This window comes from Podarcis raffonei, chromosome Z (assembly GCF_027172205.1).
Source record: "Podarcis raffonei isolate rPodRaf1 chromosome Z, rPodRaf1.pri, whole genome shotgun sequence".
Taxonomy (NCBI): Eukaryota; Metazoa; Chordata; class Lepidosauria; order Squamata; family Lacertidae; genus Podarcis; species Podarcis raffonei.
In genome coordinates, this window is record NC_070621.1 from 42,504,861 (window position 1) to 42,529,141 (window position 24,281).

At 42.6% G+C, this 24,281-nt stretch overlaps 1 protein-coding gene across 6 annotated transcripts in view; it reads right to left on the reverse strand.

Annotated features, from left to right (window-relative positions):
• Positions 1–643: 643 nt before the first annotated feature.
• Positions 644–24,281, reverse strand: part of MTMR1 (myotubularin related protein 1) — a 54,738-nt gene continuing 31,100 nt past the window's right edge. For all 6 annotated transcript variants that reach the window (XM_053374334.1, XM_053374332.1, XM_053374331.1 and 3 more), the window contains 5 exons: positions 16,589–16,795; positions 16,186–16,278; positions 12,915–13,028; positions 10,708–10,884; positions 644–1,358 (listed from right to left, as the gene is read on the reverse strand). In XM_053374334.1, coding sequence (XP_053230309.1) covers positions 1,200–1,358; positions 10,708–10,884; positions 12,915–13,028; positions 16,186–16,278; positions 16,589–16,795 — 750 coding nt within the window. In that variant the 3' untranslated portion in view covers positions 644–1,199. The remainder of the gene's footprint in view (positions 1,359–10,707; positions 10,885–12,914; positions 13,029–16,185; positions 16,279–16,588; positions 16,796–24,281) is intronic.

Genomic DNA, 24,281 nt, shown 5'->3' on the forward strand with positions numbered 1-24,281 from the left:
CCTTTTTTGGCAAATATGCGACAAGTGAAGTCCGAACAGAATACTGTTGCACCAATGCAAATGCCACCTTCACTGCCCCCAGTGGTTCTGCCTAGCCTTTTACAAGCCAGAGAGTAGGCTGAAGTGTAGTCCTACTTCTCCACAGTTTGTGAGCCACCTTACGCCAATCCCTGTCACTTGAATAGACATGATGCTGGTTGGTCACTCGCATTGTATGGGCAATGCAAATCCAGAAGAAAATGAACCAAAAAGGACTAAAACAAGTCTTTATTGTTTCAAGGAACCAATTAATGACAGTTTTTCCTTAAAAACTTACTATCATTACAATTTACTACCCTCCACCCCAAAACATTTGAAAAGAATAGTTCCTGTAACTCTGCTTAAGAAGAGTGTTTGGCCTTGCATAGACTTGTATGCAATAAGAACAACCGAAGGCTCTTGGTGTGTACAGATTTTTAACAAGATATGATAAACAAAATAACTGCAATTTACACATTTCAAAATCTAGCTAGGTGAAAAGGCCATTTGAAACTAAAGTAATCTACCTCACTCAGGTAGATAAATGGACAATAGCTACAGAAAAATTGCAAAACTTCATTTAGCAATCTTGGCTGTGAAGATTATACTATAACTACCAAGTGTCTCACAGTTGGCAAATCCTGCTCATCCTTTAATGGCATATTTATTCAAAATATACAACTGGCTATAATTAAAAAATTAAATCCATTTCAAAGTGCATCAGATCATCTACAACTGTCCCAAGAAATATAGTATTTGTTGTGGTCCCCCCCTAAAAAACGTAATAAGTACCAAGGAAACCAGAGGGGTTCCCCTTTTAGGAAGCATGGTCTCTGGGTATGTTTTGGCTCACTGTGGGCTTGGCAGTTCCATGGAAATTCTCACTGCAGCATTTACCTGATAGATGAATTCCCAGTTACTGAGCAGTCTGTTGCAGGTTGCTTAAGATAAAAATTAACTTTCTAATTGCCAATTCAATTAGAGACATCAAAAAGACACATTACAAAAAAACACACCCTGGCAACCACCATCTACAGCGTTACACGCAAGGAAGCACTTTTTTTTACCTCAGCATAACAGCAGGAAGAGTTGATGTTGACATATTACTCTCAGGGGTGGTGGAGTATTCCACTGCCCAGAACATGCCCATAGTAGAAGTGTACCTCCGTTTTAGCCTTGCATCAGACAGAGGTATGCACTGGTGTGGCTGCAGGAGAAGATCCCCGGTCTGATGAAGAAGAAATGGAACGTGTTGCTGCTTCCCTTTGCAGCTCTTCAACCCTCTTCTGGAGCTCGGCTCTGATGACAAGGAGTTCTTTCAGATTCTGATGAATTGGCATCTGTTGAAAATGAACACAGATTTTAATAACCCCAGATTTTGGGGGTTGGGGGGTGGAGTGTATTCCAAGTCAAAGAAATGCAAATCTACAATTAAATGTTTTTTATTCAGCCATTCATTAGAATCAGGTTTATCCCGGCTCGCTGTTAAAAGAAATGCTTAGGGCAGTCAAAACCAACAATACAAAACCATCAAAATAAACAGCAGTTTAAAAAAAGATAGCAGATAACACAATTACACTTATATTAACAACTTGGGGAAATTTGGAAAGGCAAAGGCACGCAGGAAAAGGCATCTATGCACAATGGCAGGAAGCCATCTCAGAAGGGACAAGATGGGCCTCCCTTAGCAGGCACAGCCACAGAGAAGGTCAACTCTCTGGCTTAAGTTATTTGTCTGTAATTGCCTTTTGGATATTAAAACTGGAATAAATTCTTCCCTCCAATAAAGTACACCTTTTACCAAACAGATAGCAGAGGCTTGGAAAACTTAGGAAGACAGGCAGGAAGATGTCAAAGGCATACTGCTTCAGTGTTCTCTTACCTGGTTTACCATTGTTAACTGTCAGAGAAAATGGAAATTGCTTCTTCAGAAACTGAGAAACTGAGGAAAACCTCATCACAGCTAGCCTCCTCCTATATTAAGACGGTAGTAACACTGTGGCCTCAACCCCAGATTGGTCTAATCCTGCTCTTTTCCCACATTTTGTGATATTTCTTATTTATTTTACTTGTTCAGTTTTAACTGGGCACCCTTCATTAATTAAGGCCCCAGTAAGGTTCCTGCCAACCTAGCAGTTCGAAAGCACGTCAAAGTACAAGTAGATAAATAGGTACCACTCCAGCGGGAAGGTAAATGGTGTTTCCGTGTGCTGCTCTGGTTTGCCAGAAGCGGCTTAGTCATGCTGGCCACATGACCCGGAAGCTGTACGCCGGCTCCCTCGCCAATAAAGCGAGATGAGCACCGCAACCCCAGAGTTGGTCACGACTGGGCCTAATGGTCAGGGGTCCCTTTACCTTTACCTTTACAGTTAAAGTGTCATTAAATTGGTTCCAGGAAAATCAAGGGGGGGGGAGGCAGGGAGTGGAGGGCAAAACCAGAGCTGAAAAGGAGAAATGTGGGAGTTGGACATTCCCAACAAAATTGCTAATTGGGCAACTGGACTTCAGACTGCTGATGTTGCTGTGAATTTGGCACAACCTGTGTACATGATTCCATATTCTTTAATACCCGACAACCCTTGACTTTTTTGCAAAATTGTTACAAAGGTACGAGAATATATTCTCCATTGCTTTGTTCTCCAAAGGAATTTTACACTGGTGTAAAATTCTTGGTGGCTGTCTGGGGAAAGGGGAAGTGAGAAGCATGAAGCAACATGGGATGGAACTGTAAACCAACTCTTGAGCATGGGGCAAAAAGGGATCAGCTCAAAGGCCCATCTTTGAGCTCAGCTGCCCAATAAAGGCAACAAGGGTACACCTTGGAGCATGACACCAGTTCCTTCACTAGTGAGCAACCAGTCCCTTTTCACACCTGAAAGGAGACCAAAGAAACATGCATATCAGAGGGTGTTATTTGTAGGTAGGATTTTAAAGCCTGATATGAAGAACAAATGTGAACCAATTCCTGGTCTGTGTTCAAGTAGCTTTTGCAACCCTGCTTTCCTGAAATAGGTGTAGGTCTCTTCCCTTTAGCGAATTATTTCCCTTTAGTGAATTATGAGTGTCACTGTGGACAGCTTGTAGTCTGCTGCTAGGCAACGCTTTGAAAGCAATACACATTTTCTACTCTGCAGCTGAATATACCCAATATGGGAAAGTGAGACAGCCACACACCTATTTCAGTTTTCTGCACAGAGAGGTGGACAAGAACACCAGTCTGCTTCCATCTAGTAATTTCAGGGCTGGAAAGAACCATCAGTTTCCTAATCTTGATGTGAAATTGACTGGGCGATCACTCAATAACACTTCCAGTTTTCCTATAGATAATTAGGCTACAAATATATGAAAAGTCATTAACACTGATAAACAAAAAGATGAATCCCTCCACTTTGATTCCAGAAATTAAATTACTTACAGAGGTATCAGTTGTTCTACTAATGTGTTAAAACAAACACAGATGAAAGAGAGGGAAAAAGTCACAATGGGAAAACATCTGCTAACCAACACAATTTAATCTTCAAGGAGCCTTCAACAAAAAACTGAAGCCCTGTTGGTTATGTTTCAAGGAAGCGCATAGTTTGCTAAACCACTGGCAGTTGATCTACCAGGTCAGTTCATACGGCATTTGATTATGTGAGCAGTTGCTTGTTTTCTATGTCATCATTTCCCATGCCCAGAGTGATGTCTGATGAAAATGAATACAGCATACACTAACTAATCTGCAAAAGTAGCTGGGGGCTTATTTCCACTGGTTACACAGTGTACTATATTCCTTGCAACTGTTTTAAGTTGTTCTTTCAGTCAACACACCTGAGTAGTGAAGTACTCGTTTTAAGTTAGGCGAGCGATTCTAGGATTTCATTTCATTATTTATTGTGTATTTACTAAATATTGAATATTGCTGCCTGCCACTGTGTAGCTAATTATAATAAACCTGTGGATTTAGAAGTGTGAGGTTGCTATTAAATAATAATAATAATAATAATAATAATAATAATAATAATTTTTTATTTATACCCCGCCCTCCCCAGCCAAGGCTGGGCTCAGAGCGGCTTACAAGCAATAATAAAAACAAGATGAATGATTACAACTTAAAAACAAAAATAAAAAACAACATTAAAATATTAAAATGTAGCCTCATCACAGGAGGAGAAGGAAAAGAAAAAAGAAAGGGAGGGAGGGAGGGAATCAAATTGGCTCCAAGCCAAAGGCCAGGCGGAACAACTCTGTCTTACAGGCCCTGCGGAAAGAAATCAGATCCTGCAGGGCCCTGGTCTCATGAGGGAGAGCGTTCCACCAGGCCAGAGTCAGAGTTGAAAAGGCCCTGGCTCTGGTTGAGGCCAATCTAACTTCCTTAGGGCCCAGGACCACTAGGGTGTTGCTATTTATGGACCTTGAGGCTCTCCGTGGGGCATACCGGCAGAGGCGGTCCCGTAGGTACGAGGGTCCGAGGCCATGAAAGGCTTTAAAGGTCAAAAGCAGCACCTTAAATCTGACCCTGTACTCCACCGGGAGCCAGTGCAGCTTGAAAAGCACTGGGTGAATATGCTCCCATGGCAGAGACCCCGTGAGGAGCCTCGCTGCAGCATTCTGTACCCGCTGGAGTTTCTGGGACAGCTTCAAGGGCAGCCCCACGTAGAGCGAATTACAGTAGTCAAGCCTGGAGATGACCGTCGCATGGATCACTGTGGCCAGGTCGGGGCGGGAAAGGTAAGGGACCAACTGCTTGATGCGGCGAAGGTGGAAAAATGTCGCCTTGGCTGTTGCTGTAACTTGCGCCTCCATGGAAAGGGAGGCGTCAAGGATTACACCCAAACTCTTAACGGAAGGCAATGGCACTAATTGGGCCCCTGCAAGAGAAGGGAGTTGGTCCCTCATCCCCATGCCATCCCGACCCAGCCATAGGACCTCATAGAAGGATTTAGTTTCAATCGGCTCCCACGAAACCATGCAGCCACAGCTTCCAAGCATCTGGTCAGTGTGTTCGGGGCCGAGTCGGTGTGGCCATCCATCAGCAGATAGAGCTGAGTGTCATCAGCATATTGGTGACAGCCCAGCCCAAAGCTGCGGATAATCTGGGCAAGGGGGCGCATAAAGATGTTAAAAAGCATCGGGGAGAGAATTGCGCCCTGCAGCACTCCACACACCAAGGAGTGGCGCAACGACATTTCCCTCCCTAGTGCCACCCTCTGTCCCCGACCAGAGATAAAAGAGCACAACCAGTTACGGGCTATGCCCTGTATCCCCACGTCGGCAAGGCGGTGGTCCAGAAGATCATGATCGACCATGTCAAAGGCTGCTGACAAATCTAAAAGGATCAGCAGTCCTGACCCGCCTCAATCCAGTTGTCTACGGAGATCATCTGTTAGGGCAACCAGAGCCGTCCCCATCCCAAAACCAGGACGGAAACTGGACTGAAATGGATCTAATGCCGATGTTTCCTCCAGAAACCTACCAAGCTGTTCAGCAACCGCTCTCTCAATTACCTTACCCAGGTATGGAAGATTTGAAACTGGGCGGTAATTGGATAGGTCTAAGGGATCTAATGAAGTTTTCTTTAAGAGTGGACACACCACTGCTTCCTTCAGTTCCCCTGGGAATGTCCCCAGTTTGATGGGCAAGGCTGAAAAATAAAAACCAAGGGAAGAGGCTACATGAAGCCAAAGCAGCTTCTGACTCCCAACAAACTCAACCACAAACCCACACAGATCCTTTATGCCTGCTGGAGTACCTTCTTTTTCAAATTATAAATGTCAATGACAATGGAGACTGCACCAATTTCCCCCCTGTTCTCTCAGCACTGTGAAGTACGTCAGGATCACAAAATCCTCCATACCAACAAGGATAAGCATAAAAGGCAGTATAATAGCTACTCACTTACAGAACTACCAGTTCTTAATTGTATGGATAGCAAGTGTGCATTCTTGCACTTCCTTTTTACTTGCTCAAGAATAGCCATTCAAAAGAAAATTGTTCAGCAATGAATGTATATCTTCTATTATAGGCCTTCTCTTTTAAAAAAGAAACATCACAATTTTAGCACTGGGAAGAAAAGCAGCAGTAGAATAAAAAGACTATTTTAAATCAATTGCTTGATGTAGAGCAGGCATAGGCAAACTCTGCCCTCCATATATTTTGGGACTACAACTCCCATCATCCCTGACCACTGGTCCTGTCAGCTAGGGATGATGGGGGTTGTAGCCCCAAAACATCTGGAGGGCCGAGTTTGCCTATGCCTGATGTAGAGCCTGATCCTATCCCCGCTTTTGTAGCTACTGTGGTGCAACAGGGAAGTTCTAATCTGCTTCCCTCAGGGCCTGGAGAGTTTAAAATGGTACCACTAACAGTGCTATTTTTCTAGAAAAAGAGGTGCCGGAACTCATCTTTGTTCTGGTATAAGGCACTGGCATCCAACTGAGAGGTGCCAGAACTGAGTTCCAGAGAGATCTGGCTGAAAAAAAGCCCTGACCACCACTACTATCCTTATGGTCAAAAGGCTCTTGCAGATTTCTCAAGCAGTGCAAAACCAATTTGATTAGAGACTGTAGTGAGACAATTAAAATAATAATAATAATAATAATAATAATAATAATAATAATAATAATGGCATGTGCACCAAATTTGCACAATTTGTAATCCACCACGGTGACAGCAACTAACAAGGCATGCAGGGAAGCCCCACCACCACATTTTTATTTTGTTGGCTGAAAGGGATGGCAAAAACAAGGGTTATCAATCACATAGCAGGCTTGATACATGGGACTGGTGAGCTGTGTTTAATTTGGTGGGTCACGAAATTGTTGTGTAGGCCTACTGCACACCACAAACAATGTTGGCTCCATGATCGCACTTTCAGCTCTGAAGAATGGGAAGAAAGGAGAACCTCCTCTTCTCCACATAAAAAGGCTACATCAGCATTAGGAACCTTGGACTCATTCTGTCACCCTTCAAAACCTCTGGCATGGCACTATTATGTTCCTTAAGAGCTTCCAACAGTGGCAAAAGTTGCTGTTCTGAATCCAGCACAAAAAAATGAAAGGCTCTGGACCCAGTCCAATGAACTCTGTAGTAGAGAAGAGCATAAAACTATTATTTTATAGAGTCTGGACACATTCCTTTGATGGCTCAAAAGGACAATGTTCTACAGTTGTTGCTTTTGATAGTCTTTCAAACAGCAAATATTCCCACTAGAACTAATTTCAAGTCCTAAACAACACTGCACAATGAGTCCCATGAACGAAAGCATCATAGTCACATTGGATCAAGAATTTAAATCTACCATAAAAAGGAGTGCTTCTGAAACGTAGCAGAAATACAAACTGAACGTGCACAAAAAGCAAATATCAATATCAGATCAATCTGTCAAGCGATTTACAAGCTTAAGAGGCCCTAAAAGGAACAGGGAATCTGAGAATTAAAGAAGCAACAAAATAGCAAATGTGATTTGAGGAATGGAAGCACAGCATCGTCACTTTGGCAAAGAAAAAGTAGTTCAAGATCAGGGAAGACAAGGAGGGGGGAACAACACAAAACTTTGGGAGGCTGAGAACATAAAATTGGCTGCAAATCGGCAACTAGTATGAAAAGCAGGATAATGATAGGCTAGACATTCAGGCATGAAATGGCAACATGTTAAAAATTAGTAAATGGTGCACTATACATTTTTTGAGGCTCACCCATTTTGTTTTTCGCTATAAAAATGCTGACAAAATATTCAGTCCTCCATTGAGTCACAGAATTCCAGCTTTAGATCTAGATGACATCACTAATGGTCCCACTCTGTTGCTGCTCCCTTTTCTCATAGGGGAACTTGAGCACTCCTTCCCGCTGTCCCCCCAGCTTGTGGGGCTGGCAGTGGGGAGAAGCGTGCTCTCCAGGCTTCAGCGAAAGCCTGCATTCGCCCCATAGGATGCACACACATTTCCCCTTCATTTTTGGAGGGGAAAAAGTGCGTCCTATAGGGCGAAAAATACGGTAACTATGCTAAGGAAAGTTAACAAAAAAAGGTGGAGCATGTCAGTTAGGGCTAGGTGTTTTGGCTATAGGTCTCCACCCAACGACCTTCACATTGCCAGTTTCATCAGTTCAAGATCTCTTGAAGTTCAGTGTCAAGCTGTTTCCAGCAATAAACTCATGTCACAAAACAAGAGAGAGGGTTAGGGACAGGATATTCCCAGCATGCCACACAGTCCAGACTAAACCTCTTAGTCCTATATTAGCCAAAGTATAGCCGTGACAGGACTCCTTTGCTATTAATCCCAGCAAGTGGCATTCAAAAGCATGCTGCCTCCAACAGTGGAGGTAGAATACAGCCATTGTGCTAGTTGGCCTTGATAGCCCTATTATGCTCCTTGAATGTATTTAGATATCTGCTAAGAAGACATTTCTTTTACCTGTCAGGAATCTTCCAACATTCAGTTTCATTGGATGATTTATATAATGAAACATTTGTCTCTGACTGGAACCTTTAAGGACCATTTGCTGTTTCCCATTGCTTGCTGATTCATAAGTTCTTATTATTGTATGACTTAACTATCTGTCTATAGCTGTGGTATGTAAATACTAGAGTTTTTTGTTTTTGTTTTACACTCTATTTCTATTGAAACATCCATAACACATATACTTAACTATGGGTAGATGGGGATGCAATTCTTATGTTATGACCTGACCTCAGGCTGCCTGATCTTTCCTGCACAGAAGACTTTTCTGCACATTGCCACACTCCAAGTAGCCTTGATCCAACATCTCCCTATCAAGCACTTAGTGCATTCCTCAACAAAAAAGGAATGTCAGAACATTTTGTACGTCAGAACGTACAAAAGTGTTTTGGCACTTTTAGTAAGAACCAAAACAGAGGGCTTATCAGATGCTAGTCCTACTCAGAGTAAACCTACTGAAATTAATGGACCCAAGTTACTAATGTCTATTAACTTCAGTAAGTCTATTCTGAGTAGGACCAGCAATGATTACACCCCAGAATTCTACACCACATGGGCACAATCCTCATTACGGTTAGAATTGGTGGCATTCAGAGTTACTGACCAGATCTGTTTAGAAAATTCTCATCTCATCAGTAACATAAAATTCTTGCAAATTTGCATTTTTAACTGATTTCTGAAAGAATCCACCCTGAGGAAAGAAAAGCTGAAAAATACTCTCTCACAGAAGGTGCTAAGGTATTCCAGAGAGAGGGGTTAGGTACCTTTACTAGCAGTCGTAAAAGGTAAATCTGCTTTTAGAAAAGGGAGAGAAAAGAAGAGTCAGCACAAACAGATAATCCAATCTGGCAACAAAATGAGACTTTTTTTAATAGGTCCTATGAGACAATTAGTGATTATGCAGCTTTCGTGTCCAAAATTTCCTCCTTCTACAGCAACACAAAACCTAAAGGTAAAAAGATTTAGTGCTAACTGGTAACAGTTGAAGCCTTAAAATGTGGCTTCTAAAAGAGCTGAGTAGAAGGAAAATGACCAGCTCAGATGTTCAGCCCTAGTAAGGTTGGGAAATTCAATTGGATCCTATCCCAGTAACTTTTAATTGTGTACTGTGCAGATACATACTTCAAAGAAGAACAATGCATAATCCTAGAAGGGCATCAAACTGAAACTGGGGAGAGGGGGGTGCTAATTTACGGCCAGGTAAATTGGAGCACTGTGCTACCCACAGTTGCCTATCCTAGGTTTTGAATACTGACTTGTTTGAGTGAACTGCACCCTAGGCAAGAGTAGCTTTAATCCTATATTATCTCTGGGTCCTGGCCTCCAGTGTCTGCAGGACTGCCACAGACTTCTTTGGTCCCTGAAAAAATGAGTGGGGACACAGATGGGGACTTGCCCATTGCTAAAGGTGGCAGATGAGAAGACTAATAATCATAGATCAGCACAAATTATAAACCAAAACGATGCACTTGAGTCACAAATCCAAGAAGGAAAGCACACACAACGACTGCCATCAAGGAAACATTCCCTCACAGCAGATCAGAGGTTGATTCATGGTTGCTTGGTCAGCATCTGACAGCTTGCACATGTGAAAATCTGCCACAGAGAGAACTTTCAGATCACCACAAAATACAGCAAAGCTGAGCAAAAAAATAAAAAATAAATGAAATGAATGAAATGGTGATGTGTGTGCAATGTGTTAAAGAGCTGCATCTATTACTTTGTGCTGGGTCCCTCCTCCCTCCCTAGTTCTCCACACATTGTCTAGAACTTGAAGGATTTTGGAGGGGGCTGGGAAAGGAAGTCTATCACTTTATGTTGGATGGAAAGAGATTTTGCTCTTCCACAGAACTGAATAGCATGTGCAGGGAACCATTGGGAGTGCCTTGGAGGCACTTGGAAGTAGCAATACTCACACAGCTCCCAAGCATCTCTGTAGCACAGAGTGGCAGGCTAAAGCTCTGCATGTCCCAGATTTGTGGGGGTGGGCAGGATTGCAGGCTATCACAAATAATTATTAGCTATCAAGGCCAGTCAAAATTTTGAAGCCCTCCAACTGGCCATTTTGAGCAGCAGCCAGTTGTTTAAAAATATGTTGCTCCAGTCAGAGATGAAAGGGACAGAATCACATTCCTTTGATTATTTTACCAAACAATCAAAGCCCTGACGGTTTCTAGACCTCTTTAGTATTTCCTTTTTTTTTTAAATGGCAAAAGAAATTCAATTGAAAAGCAAACAAATGCATACATACCTGGGGTCTCATTCGTGGATTCCATCGTACATAGTAGTTCACCCATAATTCTAAATGGCTTAGACTAGCAACTGGATATAGGACATGGTTTTCGTAGTTTACGTAGAAAGGGTTGCTGAATTCATCAAGCTGACTATTAATGTAGGACCATAAAGAGATTGTCTTTGTGCTGATCTCCTGAAGGAAAAATAATAATACTTGTAAACAATTATAATGAAAATATTTTCAAACCTCTAACTATTAAGGAAGCATTTTTACATCAATCTGTTGGCTGAGGAACATCTGCTGTGGAACTCGTGTGCATTGGGGCATCATCTTAGGTAGGTTCTCTGTTTGGGGTACACTTGTTTGTCTTTAGAATGCAACCTAGAATACCCTGCCCTGCAAACAGACACAGAACAAAACCTCACAATTTCCCACAGTGGCCACAGTGCTGGGGAAGACTGGCAAAAATGGACAAACCATCTTCCAGGGAAACATTTATTTTCACCAAGGAATCCTCAATAAACCTACATGGAATGGCAGAGCTACAAGGACCACAATAGGAAACACATCCACTCCGGTATTAAACTTGTAGATCTCTTGTGAAGGTTTTGAATTTACTAAGAGCTCATCTACACTTCTGCTTGTCCTGCCATTTCCCCCCAGGAAAATCCACTGCTTACCACTGAATCAGAGCAAACATCAATCGGGTTGTCTCCAGATTGACATTTGCTCCAATTTGGCACTGAAGAGCAGTTTTCCGGGGGAAAGTGGCAGTGCAAAGGCAAAATGTCTCATGCAAAACATGAGACAAGTGGAGAACAGCTCAGACTCCTGCTTTCTAGTCACAGAAGAAGTGGAAGTGTAGACAAGCCCTACATTTTGCACTGAGTTTCTGTTTTAAGAGATATCATGGCCCCAAATTCGTTTCCTTTTAAGAAAAAGACTGGCAATATTTTGATGCAACAATAATTTCTTATGATTTTTCAAATTTAACATTATCAAATAAACTTCCATTGGAAAATACTGAATTTCTACCTCCACCTATAAGGAAAAATGAGCTTAAAATGGTAAAGGTAAACACTGAATGCTATCAGAAGGGGGATGGAACCCACTGAAAAGTAAGAAAATTACTGAAATGTCAGGAAAGAAAAAACACTTACGCGCAGAAACGACGAGGCAGTATTTTAGAAAAGGGTTATAACCTATTTTTACCAGTCTCCCTATACCTATCTAAATACTATGTTTCTAATTAAATGTCCATGTTTAGGTTTATTCTTAGCAGTTTTTAAATTCTATGACCAAATACAAACATCATTATGAAACCATTATTAAATCAAGGTTTCAGAATCTGAATTCTTATCAGCATCATCTTGCAATTTTATACTCCTCCAGTGCTACAAAGCATCTGTTTCCACTACAGCTGTCTCTTAAATTGCATTTTTTTTAAAGGGAGCTGCATTAGATTATCCATTCATGAGAGGGAGCTGCCTGGTAGGCACATACTTGGTGAGAATATGTAATTCAGCTCCATCTTGTGGTGCAATTGTGCAATTTGCTGTGCTGAATCAGTCACTTAAAGTCAGATATATACCAAAACACAAAAGGTTATGTTTGTACTAACATTTTTCTTCCTGGGAAAAGGGGGGTGACATAGTTTAGCATGTGCTTTCCCTCTGCTCTCTCTCGCGGTATAAATTAGCACGATTTGGCACATTAGCTGGGTGTTGTACCCAGGATCCTTCAAAATCCACTATTCATATTTTTCATGCAACTGACTAGAGAAAAATCCTGACTAGAGAAAAATTATATGTGCTGAACATATGGAACCACCTTATTTTGAGAACATTAGTCGATTGAGCCCAGTACTGACTACTCTGACTGGAAGCAACTCGCCAAGGCCTGCCAAGCCCAGAAGGCTTTTTTCGCCTTTCTATTTGTTGTCCTTTTAGATGGAGAAGGAGGCTGGGACTCTCAACTTGCTCTATCACTGTCCCATGGGCTCCCCTCAGGTTTCATAGAGGCTCATGTTACCTAATGGATTCAAAGAGAGGGGAGAAGTTGCCTGTATTCGTGGCATCTGGTGCCTATTTGGTATGTCAAGAGGAATATGAAAATTCATTTCTAGGTGACATTTAAAAACTTTCAGCTCTATAGAACAGGCAAAACAGCCTCAAATTTTCTTTTGGCTCCTGTAAAACCATTACATGGGTGATTTACTTTACCTCTTTCATTCGCTGATGCTCAGAGTTGTATAAAAAGGTGCCAAAAAGACAGCTATAAAGATGATCCAAAATGGTGATCAGAAACAGCTCATTGAATTCAAATGCTGCTGGAAACTAAAACAACAAAATATTTTGTTATACTTTTTGTTAAGGGGAAACAGTACAGTAAGCTTGTGCACATTCAGCCTTATGTGTGTGGCAAAAAATTGTTTAAAAATTTAAGAGGGTGTAGGAAAGGGGTGAGGTTCTGGGGGAAATGACTTTAGCAATCCCATCCCAGAGAGAGAGAGAGAGAGAGAGAGAGAGAGAGAGAGAGAGGGATAGAGAGAGAGATCTCTAATGTAAAATGCAGTATTAAGGTTTACAAAATGTCAAAGAGACATTTAAATTGTAAAACTAGAGTGCTGTACTAGCATTTGGCAATTCTGGACAAATGCACTGTTTTGGGAGAGTGTTGTTTAGGAAGGTTCCCATAGGCTCTTAGTTTCTTTTCTGTGAATTCAAGAGACTCAGGTCTTTTCCCTTATGAAAGGAAGCAAAGGAGGACTAATGCGGCAGGACTCACAGAGGATTGAAGCCACATCCAAATAACTACATTTTATTGCAGTGCTTTTCTGTAACAAAATACTTTTCACACATGACAGTGTCAACTGGAGTTCATACACTATCTCAATTGCATTTCATCAAGATTAGGAAGGTATTGTGTAATTGTGTGCGCGTGTGTGTGCTGAGCTCTTGCAAATGAAAAAGGATTCTTCTATCACTAGGAAATTAGAATTTTCTTTTTCAGGGACTCCACCATTCAAAACGTAGTTCTTGGAAAGAGTTGTCAGCTCAATGCTTCATCCAAAGTAGACCTCAGCGGCTGTGCTGTCACTTGAAACATTTTTACATCTGTTGGAGTGTGGATTCAATTCTGAGTTTAACAAGGCAGCTATTAAAACATTTGCCTACGGTATGAAGCAGTGATAAGTGGCATACGATGTAGGTTTAAGTATTTTTGCTGCGTCCACAATAGAAAAATACGTGGCAATCTCTTTTAAGCGCTGCTGGATGGAGGCTGTGCCCAGAACACATAAGCTGAACCCGTCTATCCTTACACCCCTTTTGTGCCCTCCTTCCCACCTCACCTCAAGCTTTTGACAATCTCATCCAATAAAAAGGCAGGAATATAGCTAGGTAAGCATTGCCATAACTTGTGATCTAGGCGATCATTTTGAATTAACCTATAAAGCAGTGGTCATCAACATGGCAGCTGTGGGTACGCATGTGCTCCTGGCGAGCTAAACCACCTCTCACCCCTGCCTCTGCTAAAATGAGGTTTGAAATAGGTCCTCTATTGTAGCCAAGAGAACAAGTTGCACTCTATGTGTGTGTGCTGTGCTCACGGCAGTTTCTATAAGGATATTCAAGCATTAAAACCCCAATAAGATATCAACTTATTTTAAAGCCAGAAGGCTGCTGGTGTGGACCGGTGTCAAGGATAACCTTTTATGTAAGCATGTAGCTCATTTCCATTTGGCAGCAGCTAGTTTAATAGGTGGTTATATAAAGGCAAAGGTGCCATAAACCCTGTGAACTGGTACTGAGTCTGTTTGAACTGCTGCAAGTACAGGGTAATAAACTACATGAGGGGAAGAGCTCTTTTCTCTTACCATCTTTCAGGATCAAGACATTGATAAATGGTTTGGATGAGATTAAGAAATTGTGTTCTCTGAAAAAATATGAGGTGTCTGCCCTATGAACAATGTCCCAGTTTTCCCTTTTGGTTCTATTGCATTCTACTTTCCTCTCCTCTCAGGGCTATAATTGTTCAATGTTTATTTTAAATCTCTTGCTGGATTCAGATTTTGCACACATGTGGAACTGGCAAAGTCATTTCACAGTCCTTTACTAGAGGGCAACTAAACAGTTTATAGCAAGTAATAGGGAGCAACAAGGGAGATCACAAAAAACCCCAACCACAAGGGGTTGTTGCCCCTAAAGGGTTTTTGCTGCTTCCAGGTGTTCAAAGCATTTTGGAAAATTTTCTCCTGCAAAAAATAGTTGAATGACTTTCCAAAAAGGAAGCAACATCCTTTAACTGAGAATGCTGAAACAAACAAGGTAACATTAAACACCTCATTCATGCAAAGTTCAAATCACAGAAAAATAAGTGAGTGACTTTTTGCAGAGTAGCAAAGTATAACAAGGTCCCAATTTTCAAGCTGCAATGCAAAATATAAAGGAAGGGCAGCTTGAGATGAATTTTGTTGTTTGTAAAGGAGTTTGAAAGAAGTATTATTTAAATCCACAACAGAATTACATAATAGAAGTTCAGAATTAATTTAGATCTAGCAAGAGGGCACCAGCAACTGCCTTTGGAAGAATAAGCTCTCTGTGACAATCATGCTGAAGCAGTGTTGAGATGTGGTTCACAGTTCCTCAAATCAATTTATTGGGAATATGAACTTAAGTATAAAATGACAGTTATACAGATTTGTGGTATTGTGCATTGTTAAAAGAAATGCAAGTATCATCCATTTTATAAAATCTGCTCTAAACCTCAATGATAAATAGAATGCATCACTATTAATGTGGTCCTAAATAGGCAAAACACAAGAGTTTGTATACATTAGTTAATGCCTTTGGTATGTAAACTGGCTAACATATCACAGAGAGGCCACAAACAGCAGTTTCCCAAACTGTATTCATATTAAAAGCAAGGTTATCCATTCCAGGTGAACTCAAGTTAATCAAAAAGCTTTGAATTTTCACTCTCAAATTTCTGTTTCTCTCCAGAAAATATTTTTGTTTTGTTATATTATCATGTCATGCCAGAGAAAACTTTATTAAAAGTTCAGGTATCAAACACCAATAAATAAGTTGTATCCTTCCATGAACAGTTGAGCCTTTGATCTGATGTAGGCTTCTACTGATGAAGAGGGAAGTGACACGAACATCTATGCTGTTGTCCAGGGTCCTACAACCCTCTGGACCAGACTTTTGGGGCAGGGGGGAACTGATGAAAACTGCCATTTTGGTTAATGGAGGCTAGGAGCAGCCTTTCCATGGGGAGAACTTTGCCCATAGGATGACAGGCCCCTTTGTGGTAATTTCTTAATGTTGATCTTGCAAAACCCGCCAATTTAGATGTTTTCACCTCTGCATACATTTATTTCACTCTGCTGTGTGCACTGAACTAGTTCCAAAATTTCACTGCCCTGAAAGAAAACATTACTTCCTATGTGGATTAGAAACAGAGAAGATATAATTAGAAAAATATCCTTACCTGCTTTGTCATTTGCCAAACGCAATCTATGAACTGAAGGAAAATGGGTGATCTGTCAGCATCAGCATGATCATCATCTCCATGACCTACACGCTAGTGAGGAAGAAAGAGTGTCAGGAGCCATGCTTCCTTTTTTCTTTTTCTTTTTTTGTCAAATGTATTTAAAATAGCTTTTTAAAAAAACTGCCCCAGAACAATTAAAAAGAGTTATCAGAAAAGCTAGGTTTCTTCAAACAATTAGATACTAAAAAAGCTACACTGAAATAACAACCAAAACTGATTCATGTTATCAGTCATGCTTAGTATCCTGGTGGGTAAAGAGCAGATCTTACATAGACAGGTGGCACAAGTTTTGCAGAATTTTATAGCTAGGAGGAGAAATTCAAAAACCTTTTGAAATTACCATTGCAAACCGATGTCCAAAACTCATCCACTCCTTTTCTATGAGGACTTCAAAGCCTTTGATAGTTCTGTAATGGCTGTCTAGCATCAGCATGGCTAAAGAGGTCAGCTGAGCTGTACGGTCCCAGCCGTCACTGCAGTGCACCACCACTGATGTTTTACCAGATTCGATTTTGTCAGCAATTCTCACGGCTCCTGAAAGAAGCATCTTTAAAAAGACGGTTCCAAGTTGAAATATCGCACCAAAGCAAAATCGGCTATAATACATTTTGTGATAAGAGCAAAACAGCATCTCTGCATAATTGGACTGAAGACCTTTCTAGTCTAGCATTCTGTTTCCAGAAGTGCCCAGCTGCAAGCCTGAGGGACCTTACAAGAAGGGATGGCTTTTTCTTGTTTCTCCCCAGAGCCTAGCATTTAGAGGCATCCTGTTGCCAAACATGCAAGTATTGATTTAGTCACCGTAGCCAGGCTTGTGCAGGGGGGCAGCCAAGTACATTTGCTTTGGGCCTAGGAGGGCTAAGCCAGCCAGGGGCACCCCCACCAGCGGCCTGCCAGACTTATACTGATATGCCAAGAGCAAGCCTTCCTCCCTGGGTCTAAGACAAGCTCTGCACAGGCCTGATCATTACTAACAGCTGTTGATAGACCTCCACAAATGACATATAGGCTGCATTCATATGCAATGCTAAATCATGGTTTACTATTATGTGGACAAACCTCCACAATCCCAAACAAAGCATCAAGCTCATGCAGACTCCCCACCCCACCTCCTTCTGTGCATCTAGTAGGAGGGCTTCTGCAAAGCTTAGTCCAGCATATAAAATAATCTTAGTGTTACATTTCTTGTAAACCACTTAGAGGTTTTACTGCAATCAAGGGGTATACAGTGGTACCTCGGGTTAAAAACTTAATTCATTCTGGAGGTCTGTTCTTAACATGAAACTGTTCTTAACCTGAGGCACCACTTTAGCTAATGGGGGCTCCCGCTGCCACCACGCCCCCACTGTGCAATTTCTGTTCTCATCCTGAAGCAAAGTTCTTAACCCGAGGTACTATTTCAGGGTTAATGGAGTCTGTAACCTGAAGTGTCTGTAACCTGAAGCGTCTGTAACCTGAGGTACCACTGTATAATAATATATCATACTCTAGCCTATTTTAATAACAGAGTTTCACAATCCATTGCTTGAAGTCGGCTTATTTTTATAAAGTCAGTGTGTGGAAATATGTCCTTGTACTGCTAAGCCAAGGTTTAGCATTACATGCACACACAATGCTGAACAGATCAATGCACTAAACTGTTGCAGTGGTGTAACTCATTACCATCAACATTTCTCAGGTAGATGGGGTGAATGATTCTTGGCAGAATATATCTAAAAACTATGCCAAGCATGAATACTAAATCCCAATTACAACTGCCTGGAAAGCACATCAAGATTAGATCATTTGCTTAACCTGTGGGAAAGTTTGGTTGCTTGCTTCCTAAAATTTGTACAGTGGTGCCTCAGGTTAAGAACTTAATTCGTCCGGGAGGTCCGTTCTTAACCTGAAACTGTCTTTAACCTGAGGTACAGCTTTAGCTAATGGGGCCTCCTGCTGCCGCTGCGCCACAGCCATGCGATTTCTGTTCTCATCCTGAAGCAAAGTTCTTAACCCAAGGTACTATTTCTGGGTTGACTTCTGGGAGATGATGGCACCTGGTCAAGTCTCCACTGAGTCTCTGCCGTGTGAGTAGGAGCTCTAATTATCAAATTACTCTGATAAAAAGGCTCAACCTATGAAAGTAACTGCCAACTTTTATCAGTAAAAGACTGCGGGAGCTGTCAGGTAGACTTTCAAATCTCCCCTCCCTTTTGAAGCTACTTAAATCAACTTTGAACTCCCCCCTTGCAAAGCCCTTAAAACTGTGGGCTGGATAATGTAGCCCTATTGATTTCCAATTCCAAGCATGGTACTTACAAGACAATGTTGCAAGGAATTGGGGATTTCACCCACACAACCTGTAACAACTCCCCCAAAGAAAAAGCAGGCCAAGATTTCAACCTACTTTCAACCCAAGGCTGATGAAGCAAATAATCCAGGAAACCTTCCTTCCCATGAGTGGTCTGTTGACCACACCTGGATTGGAAGGGAGGAAAAAACTAACGACGAACGTGAGGGAGTGGACCTGGCAACCGAACTAAAACAAGCTGAGCTAGCCAAAGAGGGACCTGAAGCAAGTCTAGAACAGGAGCTATTCCTGGAAAACCTAGAAGCCAGGTTAAACGAGCCTCCCTTACGCTCCCTATCAGGAGAAAAATTAAGGCACCCTCCCCCGACTGAGACAGACAAATGGCCAAACAGCCCAAGGTTACAGCACCCGGACAACTTTATCTTCTACCTGTCAGGGATGTATGAAGAGTTACTCAAAATCCATTCTACACAGATAAGCAAAGAACTTGAGCCAATTAAAAATTTCCTTTTGGAAAGCTTGAACCTGCTTACCACCCTAACTGAATTAATTAAGAGCCGTGAGGTCGCTTTCCCCCACATGAAATCTAGTAATAGGACTAATGGAGATGAAACCAAGCCAGGACTCGATTACAAAAAAACAAACACAAACAATTCAGTGCAGGAGGGAGGGTCCCTTGCTCCCAGGAAACTGGCCTTAAAGAGAAAATGCCCAATGCAAAAAAAGAAAAAGACCAAAAACATCAAATTGGGAGGCCGAAAGGAACAGCGACCCGCCGTACTAAAAAAATGAATTTCCAAAAGCTCTTTAAGCTGCTGGAGAATATAACAACAAAGAACTCAGCTTCTACAACCCAAAAGAAAATCACAAACTCATGTGCACCGATAAAGCACTGAGGAAAAGCCCCATGCCCTAGCAGAACACACACCGCCCTCTCAGCTCCCAAGCAATCAACCCTTCTCATGGCGTCACAAGGAAATCCCGTCTATCCTAATATAACAAAAAAGGTTCAGGACAAAACAACACAGATTCACTGGAAGCTAACGTTAAATAATCACAAACTTGCCTTCACAACTCTACCCACAAATAGAGGTCACCCATCGTATGCTCAAAGAAAAGTAAATATTCCTGAAAAAATCAGCATAGTCACCAGGGTCCTTGTGACAGCAAAAAAATATCACCAATGTAAAATTCCTCCCACATCATACGGCCCAAAATAGGGCTGTAGTGACTTTTAAGGACGGGTTCTCAACTAAACGGACCCTTTCATATAAAGACAATTCCCTGAGGGCTGGTTTCCTTGTGCACCGTTTTTTCGAAAATATTGAAGACACTTTACCGCTTCTAGGAGCATATAGGTCAGCCAGACCAAAAACCAAAACCAGAACTGCAGATCCAACAGCACCGGAAACGTTAAACTGCCCCACCCAGAGGCTGGCAACCTCAAACAGTCGGGTAGGCGGCACAAAACCTCACCCTCATCAAACAAGTTAGAGAAGGATTTCCCCTCAAAGGATGAGCAACTTCTAACAACCTACCTCGAGCAGATCCAACTTTCCCAGGATGCACTAAATGAAAGACTGTTGACCATAAGGAAGTTCCTATCACTTCTAGCCCCGCCTCCTCCCATGGAATTTAATTACATCAATTGCAAATCAAAGCCTTTAACCAATGAGGAATGGACAACTTGACGATATCTGTCTCCAAAAGAAACGGGCTCTTCTACACCCCCTCCAATAGCCCAATCCAAAACACAACAAGTCGAACTAGTGGTGCCAGCGCTGGGAATCGGCTCAATCTGCGTGGACTGCCTGGGCATCCTAGAAGCTATTCATGCAGAGGAATGAAATAAAGTCTTGGCAGGTGGCTGCCCGGACGGACAAATTAATACCCCTAAATTAGTCTTTCTCCCAAAAGGCTCCCCCATTTCTCCGCATCTTGGCTCAATCAACTCAAAGGACCTGAGGAATGAGTGGCAGAAAACAGCTGTGAGTGCCTGGTATCTAAAAACCCAAGAATCAACTACTGCCCTAAACATCCTCTCCTGGAATGTAGCCGGCTGGTCCAGATACCTCTCCCATTCTACAGACATTCCCTTCTACCGCCAAAACTTTAATATCATCGCCCTACAAGAGACATGGGCGGCTGAAAACCCATCATTGGAAGGATACTATACATACGCAGTTAGAGCGGTCGCAGGCAGAGGACCAGGGAGGCTCAGAGGGGGGTTATGCATCCTGATCTTACTATGCCTAAACGCCACCTGTAAGGAGCTGTCCCCCCTAGATCATCTAGCAATGGCCCTACTCATATCCTGGGGAAACTGCAGTTTACTAATTATTAACGTTTATATTCCCCCAACTAGCAAAAAAACCGGCATTGAGGGCAACTGGAATAGACTGGATTCTTATGTCAGGTTACTGCTAGCAGCTTATCCAGCAAAGGTCCTGCTGGTGGGTGGCCTAAATGCAAGGTTAGGGCCTGTTGACCCCAGTTTAGAAACTAAATACAGTGGTACCTCGGGTTAAGTACTTAATTCATTCCAGAGGTCCGTACTTAACCTGAAGCACCACTTTAGCTAATGGGGCCTGCTGCTGCTGCCCTGCCGCTGCACGATTTCTGTTCTCATCCTGAAGCAAAGTTCTTAACCTGAAGCACTATTTCTGGGTTAGCGGAGTCTGTAACCTGAAGCGTATGTAACCCGAGGTACCACTGTACAGGCATAAAATAGGGTACCCTGATGCCTCTGGCCAGGAGGCTTTCCAACTACCAAGGCAGTCAAAGGACCAACATTCAAATTTTGCCAGAGCCTGCCTCCTCAAATTCTCTCGGCAGCTAAGTTTTCATATCCTAAATGGTTGCACCAGGGGCAATATCGCCGGGGAATATACCGTATTTTTCGCTCTATAACACGCACCCGACCATAACACGCACATAGTTTTTAGAGGAGGAAAATCCGTAGGCATGCCACCCGTAGGCATTCCCTCCATAACACACACAGACATTTCCCCTTACTTTCTTGGAGGGAAAAAGTGAGTGTTATGGTGCAAAAAATACGGTACATTTATGTCTGGGGCAAAACCCAGCACAATTGACTATATGTTGGCTGATAGCAAATTGCTAACAAAAATAGTGAATTTGAAAGTGCTCCCATTCATAGAGGGGGACCATTTCCCTTTGCACCTGCAGGTGTCTCCTAAAAACAAGTCACCCTTCCTGAGAACAGTATACCCTGCAGAGATCACCGAATTACAGTGACCTGGCTGCCAAGTCAAATGGACCCCCACACTTGACTCCAAACTGAAGGAGATTCTAACCTCTGAAAAACCCCGTACAATTTTAACTGACTCTGGGAATAATCCTAGGCTTGAGGACTCAATTTCCAAGTATGAGAGCCTGCTCCAGCAATTAAAACCCCATCTTTTTAATACCACAGAGAAAAGGCCAACTAAACCAATAACATCAAATAAACCCTGGTTTGATCACACCTGTTTTGAGGCCAAGAGAGCCCTGCAAAATGCTTACAAAACCGCCCTGACAGCCGAAAATTCTGTCAGACAGGAAGCCTATCTTGCTGTCCATGCCCTAAAAAAAGAGTACAAAGACCTAATAATCCACCAAAAGAACGCCTATACCAGAAAATGTTGGCTGGAATTAATTAGTGCGGCAAAAGCAAAAGATCAGACGCTACTCTGGAAACTGGTAGCTTCTGGCACCCATAAGGCTATTTCCCCCTTAACCTCACAAATTCCCCCTAACCTTTGCGTCTCATTCTTCCAATCTTTGTATGAGGATGATGAACCTACGTTACAGAATTATAATATAGAACAACTGGCTAAATGGCCACCAGTTTCAGTAACTGAAGTGAAATCATATAAAAACCAATTGAAAACGGCCAAAGCCCCAGGCCTGGACGGCATTACGCCAAAAATGATAAAAGCACAGGCGGATTGGTGGGCACCTCTCTTAGCCATCCTCTTCACTTACATAGATGACACCGGCCACATCCCAAGGGAATGGGGAACAGCCATAATAGTCCCATTCTATAAAAAGGGCAACAGAGGAGACCCAGTGAATTATAGGCCAATTAGCTTATTAAGTGTGATTAGTAAACTCTACTCAAAGCACCTCCTTAATAAGTTTACAGAATGGCTAGAGAATGAAGATATCCTGGCAATAGAACAAGTGGGATTTAGACCTGGAAGGTCCACAACAGATCACTGTCTAATGTTACAACATCTCATTGACATATACAAATCAGGAGGGCAGGCCTCACTATACGTCACCTTCATTGCTCTAAAAGCAGCCTTCGATACAGTCTCCAGAACCAGACTCTGGGATAGACTCCAGGGTGGTACCTCAGGTTAAGAACTTAATTCGTTCTGGAGATCTGTTCTTAACTTGAAACTGTTCTTAACCTGAAGCACCACTTTAGCTGAAGCGTATGTAACCCGAGGTACCACTGTAGATAGAAGGCTTCTGTTCTTAATTCAGGCACTGCATGCAAACACGGCTCTTAGAGTCAGGTGTATCTGCCTAGGACACCTAACAGACCCCATTAAAACCTTCAAAGGAGTCAGGCAAGGGTGCTATTCAATTTTTATTTACCGTATTTTTCGCTCTATTGGATGCAGTTTTTCCCCTCCAAAAATTGAGGGGAAATGTGTGTGCGTCCTATGGAGCGAATGCAGGCTTGTGCCATAGCCGCGTGCAACCCCTCCGGCAGGGAGAGGCTGCACGGGGCTAAAGGGGAAGCCAAAACAGCGAGTGGGATCCATCCCGCTCGCTGCCTTGCCTTCTTCCATAGCTGCGCGCAAGCCCTCCGGCAAGGAGAGGCTGCACGGGGCTATGGCTGCTTTAGCCCTGCGCAGCGTCTCCTGGCAAGGAGAGGCTGCACGGGGCTAAAGGGGAAGCCAAAACAGCGAGTGGGATCCATCCCGCTCGTTGCCTTGCCTTCTTCCATAGCTGTGCGCAACCCCTCCGGCAAGGAGAGGCTGCACGGGGCTAAAGGGGAAGCCAAAACAGCGAGTGGGATCCATCCCGCTCGCTGCCTTCACTTGTTCCATAGCTGCACGCAACCCCTCTGGCAGGGAGAGGTTGTGTGCAGCCTGTACGCTGCTCTTTGGGGCTGGGGGGAATTTTTTTCCCTTGATTTCCCCCCCTAAAAACTGGGTGCTCCCTATGGTCCAGTGCGCCCTATGGTGCGAAAAATACGGTAAATAATTTAGTATCTGCACTCAATGACTTAGAACTCCACCCTCCGAAGCTCACAAATCGGCATATTTCAGTCCTGTTATATGCCGATGATGTGGTAATTTTATCTAGAACCCCCACTGGACTCAAAAGAGCACTAAGAAAGCTCGCAGCATACTTTGAAACTGAATGTCTCAAAATTAACTATCAAAAGACCAAGATACTCGCTTTTGGGGGAAAACCAAAGCTTAGAAGCTGGGAACTTCAAGGCCATAAATTAGAACAAGTCACAAATTATAAGTATCTAGGAATGGTGGTACAGGCTTCAGGAACCAACAGACTTCACATAAACTCCATCGGGAGCTCAGCAGGAAAAACCACAAACTGTATTCTTAAATTTTTTGTACAAGGCCAAAACGTTGGCACAGCTCCTTTATGGATCCTTTCTGGGCCCGCCTTCCTCTGCTTTCTCCCCCTTGAGAGAGTTCAATCCAAACTCCTTAGAGCTTTCCTACAAGTCCCCAGATGTGTTTCAAACGCATGGGTTAGA